This window comes from Zea mays, chromosome 3 (assembly GCF_902167145.1).
Source record: "Zea mays cultivar B73 chromosome 3, Zm-B73-REFERENCE-NAM-5.0, whole genome shotgun sequence".
In the NCBI taxonomy this organism is placed as follows: domain Eukaryota; kingdom Viridiplantae; phylum Streptophyta; class Magnoliopsida; order Poales; family Poaceae; genus Zea; species Zea mays.
In genome coordinates this window covers 44358499-44363932 of record NC_050098.1, presented here as the reverse complement: position 1 = coordinate 44363932, position 5434 = coordinate 44358499, and the positions used below count along the sequence as shown (strand labels likewise).

The 5434-nt window shown below is 45.0% G+C and overlaps 1 protein-coding gene across 1 annotated transcript; it reads left to right on the top strand.

Moving 5' to 3' along the window:
• The first annotated feature begins 590 nt into the window (after positions 1 to 590).
• On the top strand, positions 591 to 1551 carry LOC100275640 (uncharacterized). Its single transcript, NM_001371717.1, has 2 exons — positions 591 to 889; positions 993 to 1551. The coding sequence occupies exons 1-2, from the start codon at positions 808 to 810 to the stop codon at positions 1250 to 1252; spliced, it is 342 nt and encodes a 113-aa protein (NP_001358646.1). The 5' UTR covers positions 591 to 807; the 3' UTR covers positions 1253 to 1551.
• The last annotated feature ends 3883 nt before the right edge of the window (positions 1552 to 5434 follow it).

The window sequence follows — 5434 nt, the reverse complement described above, 5'->3', positions numbered from 1 at the left end:
CATAGCAGAAATCAGCGGATCGGCCGCGGCGGCCGGCGCTGAAGACGTGTGATCGATCTGCTTTATTCCCATGCCGAATCCGACCGAACCCATATATGGACGGCCGGTAGGTCGATGCTGGCTGGCTCTGGATCCCGTTCGCACCCGAGATCGATCACAGTGCAGTGCAGTAGTGGATGCCAGTGCGAAGCTGCGTGCGTGCACGTCCGCTACCTACTCGTCAGAACACATTCGTGGTGCTCTGCTCTCCATCGGTCCCCGGCCCGGCCGGTGCGGAGGAATGGCCTTGCGCCGTCACCTTTTCGCGCCAAAGAATTTACCACCACCTACATGCAGCTAGGGCTAGGGCTACATCATATACCCAAAGCATGTGCATGCGGCATGCATGTGCCGTCACTCTTCCTACCGGCACTTCCACGGAATGTGCTCGTTTGACCTTGCTTGATGTGACCCGGCCCTTCCATCACTAGCAATGCACTTAGCTAGCAATAAACATATGTTTGACACTTATTAGTTCTTATACAACAATATAATGAAATCCCCGCTTGTTAGCTGGCTATATAAAGCCCTCTGCATGCATCCATCTGACCATCTCCCGAGAGCTGACTAAGGCTGCTGCTCGCATTTCTTCTGTAGCTAGCAATAGCAATCTCTCTTGCTCCCTGCAAGAAAAAAAAAGAGAGAGAGAGAGAGCTAGCGAGGGAGAAAGATCAATAATCGTCAAGCAAATCTTGACTTCTGAGCTAGCTTCCGATCCATATATATACACACACGTTGCTCACTGCTGTGCACAGCTGCAGCGTGCCCATGGCGACGATAAGGAAGCATGTGTCCGTCCCCGCCATCCTGCTAGCGCTGGCCGTCCTCTCCTGCCTGCTCCTCGTCTCCGGTATGTACGGCCTGCTCGAGCTGTTCGGCCCGCCGGACCTCTCTCGCCGGAGGCCACGCGCTGCTGATCTTTGCCTCGTGTTTTCTCTTCCTCCTCCTTGCAGCGGCAGGCAACCGGAGGGCTCTGCTGCCGAGGGAGCCAGCCGACACCTACGCCGGTGGTGGACGTGGACAGGTGGTGTTGCCGACGACGACGACGGCGGCGGAGGAGGGTGCTGCCGTGCTGGGAGCTGAGCTCGCTGAAGCCGAGCGGGACGAGACGATGGTGGTGGATACGGCGGCCAGGAGGGCGGGGCTGCTGCAGACTCAGGACTACCCGGGGTCTGGCCCCAACGGCCGCCATGATCCGCGGAACCCGCACTGATTCTGATTGAGCTTGTATTGTCGTCCCGGATGCTGCATGCGCTGCCTCGACACTGAACAACACAACACGCGTATAATTATGCGTATAACGTATTATATACATACGCATGTTTAGTCACACCATAATTTTGCATATCTAGCTAGACACACATATAAGTAGTCCACATATGAAGGAAAAATGAATGTCTGAAATTAGTTCATCTCGTGAATGACAACCAATAAGGCCGGCTGGCGCTGGCATGTGAATGCACTTCCATCTTGTTTTCAGTTAATTTTCAAGTACAAGTATTTTGTGATCAATCCTATTCCTAGCTACATAGCTAAGTTATAATTGTTATGAATAGCACTTGTATTTAATATGAGGTTCTAACAACAGTATATATATATATATATATATATATATATATATATATATATATATATATATATATATATATATATATATATATATATATATATATATATATATATATATATATATATATATATATATATATATATATATATATATATATATATGGTAGGTATAACGGGAGCTCTGGGCTTCCAATAGTTAAAGGAAGCCCAGGCCGAGCACCCCTACAAACTGGTTCAACCAGCGCACCCAAACAGGCTGTCGGGTGCGCCACCTGCCCCACGTCTGTTAGCGCAAAAAAAGGAATGCATGCATGAGTCAAACACGATCCAATGCATGCGCATAAATTTAGGAAAGATATGTGCGGCAGTTTCTGTTTTTAAAATCCTTTATTTCCTCCATAAATTTAGGATCGCTGCAACAGTCATGCAGCTAGACGCGTAAGGATCATTTTATGATATATACTGAGACTAAATATGCTACACTGTATTAATAATTATGCAATTCGATATACTGCGTAAAAATCTGTTACCAGCTGCATGACACGAATTTATGATAAAAATAATGTGCAATGAAAGGAAATGAATTACACGCATAGAAACAAAAAATCGTATTTAATGTTTTATTTCCTTCATAAATATAAGATCCCTCCAACAGCCATGCAGCTAAAACACATTAAATCTAGTTTATGATATATACTGATACAAATTATACTACATGGTGTAGGTATTTATGCAATTCGTTACACTGCGTAAAAAATCTGGCATGTTGTTCACTGGTGGACGCACCTACGGGTTGGAGCGTAATAACCTTAAGTTTTGAGCATAAAATCCCTCAATTATAAGCGTATATACCGAGCCAATGTGAGAGGTTGATAGCTCTAGTAGGTTGTTATTACGATCCTATTTTTATGGCAGATCCGAAAAATATGGCAGCCGCATGCATGCGGTTATACAGATCCTAAAATTATGGCAAAATGCATGCATGAGCCAATCACGTTCCCTTGCATGCGCGTAAATTTAGGAAAGATATGTGTGGCGGTTTCTATTTTAAATGCTTTATTTCCTCCATAAATTTAGGATCGCTGAAACAGACATGCAACTAAAACTCGTAATGACCATTTTATGCTATATACTGATACTAAATATGCTACACTGTGTAGATAATTATGCAATTCGGTATACTGCGTAAAAATCTGCTACAGGCTGCATGCACACGAATTTATGATGGAAAGAATATGCAATGAAAGGAAATGAATTGCATGCATAGAAACAAAAAATCACATTTAATGTTTTATTTCCTTCATAAATATAGGATCCCTCCAACAGCCATGCAACTAAGCGCATTAGAACTAGTTTATGATGTATACTGAAACAAATTATACTACACGGTGTAGGTATTTATGCAATTCCTTACACTGCGTAAAAAATCTGGCATGTTGTTCACTGGTGGACGCATCTCCGGGTGGAGCGTAAAAACCTTAAGTTTTGAGCATAAAATCCCTCAATTATAAGCGTAAATACTGAGTCAATTAGAGGTTGATAGCTTTAGTAGGTTGTTATTATGATCCTATTTTTATGACAGATACGAAAAACATGGCAGCCGCATGCATGCGGTTTCTATTTTTATACAGATCCAAAAATTATGGCAAAATCGTGGGAGTTTCCATTGCATGCGCGCAAATTAAGAACAGCATAAATCAAGGAATTGCCTTTCAAATGTGCATGCAGTAAACTGATATACGAACTCTGTGTTAAAGCATAAAAACATACAGTTTTTAGCGTAAATAATACATGTGGTAGGCATAAAACACAATAAACGAAAAGAAAAATGCGCCGGATCAGAGGTTGTCACGCGCGATCATCGCTGCGCGCATCTCGCCCCTTCCGTAACGTCGCTCGCTCGAACATCGCGCCTCATGCGTCGCCGTCGCTACTCGCACGTCGACGGGCGTCGCTTGCTCGCCGGCCTTGGAAGTGCCGCCTCCTCGGGGCTTCGGGGACGCCGCCGCTTGCCTGCACAAGGGCCTCGCTGCGGATCGAGGAACCTCCGCCACCGCGCGTCGAGGTAATGGAGTTGCGACCACCGGCCTGGGAATCGCCGCCACCGCACAAGGGCGCTGCCGCCGCTCGCCCTCTGGATCGGGGGCCGCCACCACCGGCCTGGAAACCGCGGCCACCGCAGAAGGGCGCTGCCGCCGCCGCTCGCCCTCTGGATCGGGGGCCGCCACCGTCGGCCTGGGAACCGCCGCCACCGCCGGCCTGGCAACCGTCGATAATGAATCGAGATGGGGCGTAAAAACTGATCCCTAGCACTACGGATTTTCTTTTATAGACGTCTGGACCTGGTCCGGCTCGACCGGATTGCACTGTCTGGTCTGGGCTTCCAATAACTAAAGGAAGCCCAGGGCTCCTAATATACAATATATATATATATATATATATATATATAGGACATGTATAACGGGATTCCTGGGCTTCGGATATTAAAGGAAGTCCAGGTCGGTTCCGAGGTCTGGTCTGCTGAGACAGGCGCGCCTGTGTTTAACGTAGTGTAGACAGACGGCATGCAGGACAGACGGCGCCATTACGCGGTTGTTTGAATGGCAAGGCGGTAAACATAAGGTAAAGGCGCGGAATTATAGGGAATAGTTTCCACATGCAAACGTGATTATTATGTTACGTGGGCGCGTAATTTATGGATCTTGCATGGGGTGTAATGGCGGCAGATAAATATAACGTAGCATAAGATGTTGAAAGATATGGCATAAAACCGAAACGGCACAAAAGTTGCATAAAAAGTATATACCGTTTGGCGTAGAACGTTCAGTCATTGTGCGTAAATAGTTTATTATGGATATTAGTTTTATATTGACATCGCCATAATATCGGGACGGTTTCGGAAATAATGGGGAGACCCTATAAACGTGGATGCGGTTACTTGTATAGTATCCATGATTTCCTTTCATTCGAAAAAAGACCACAAAGCCTGCATAACTATTTGGAGGTGGAGATGGCCGGCTCTGGAGAGTCGCCGGCGATGGTAGGAGATGGCGTTCGTCTTGATCCAGAGACAGAGGGAGGAGTTGATGGTAACTCACTGGTCATACCACCTCTTGCTCTACTGGGTCCTGTGATCGACGAGATGAGCATAGGGGAAGAAGGAGAACAAAGGGTTCGACCTCCTATGTCCAATATTAGCTCCAGGGAGATGGATACGCCTCAAATACTGCATTCACATGTAAGTCCAATTGTTGTATTTGATTCTTGATTGATTAGATTGTTGTGAACATATTCCATGGTACAAACAACAATGTCAATGAATTTGCAGAAAAAAAACATTGATCTAACTATAGTGCCAACGGTAGGGATGACTTTCAAGGATGTTGATGATGCATATAAATTCTATAAAAGGTATGCATATGAAGTTGGATTTCCACTGAAGAAATACAGAGAGAAGACATTCAGTAAGTGGATAAATTGTTCACGTGAAGGTAAAAGTGCACCAAAATCAAATGATACACCTAGGATGAGGAATAGGTCTTCGGGGCGTACGCAATGTAAGGCTGGAATAAAATTAAAAAAAAATATATGATGATGAAAAAAAATGGTTGTAGCTGCAAAAATTGACCTGGTAAACTTGGAGCATAACCATGAGTTCATAACTGACGAAGCAGAGAAACAATATTTACGTTGCAACAAAAGTAGGGATGCTGAGTTCATAAATTTTGTTGATGCAATGCATGATAGTCGAGTGCTGCAGCATTGCATAGTTGATTTTATATCAGAAATGCATGATGGGCTGGAGAACGTACCGGTAACTGCTCAA

Coding starts and splice junctions, on each gene's coding strand:
- LOC100275640 (NM_001371717.1), top strand. CDS start 808: ATGGCGACGATAAGGAAGCATGTGTCCGTCCCCGCCATCCTGCTAGCG. Junction 890..992: donor CTGCCTGCTCCTCGTCTCCG/GTATGTACGGCC, acceptor TCCTCCTTGCAG/CGGCAGGCAACCGGAGGGCT.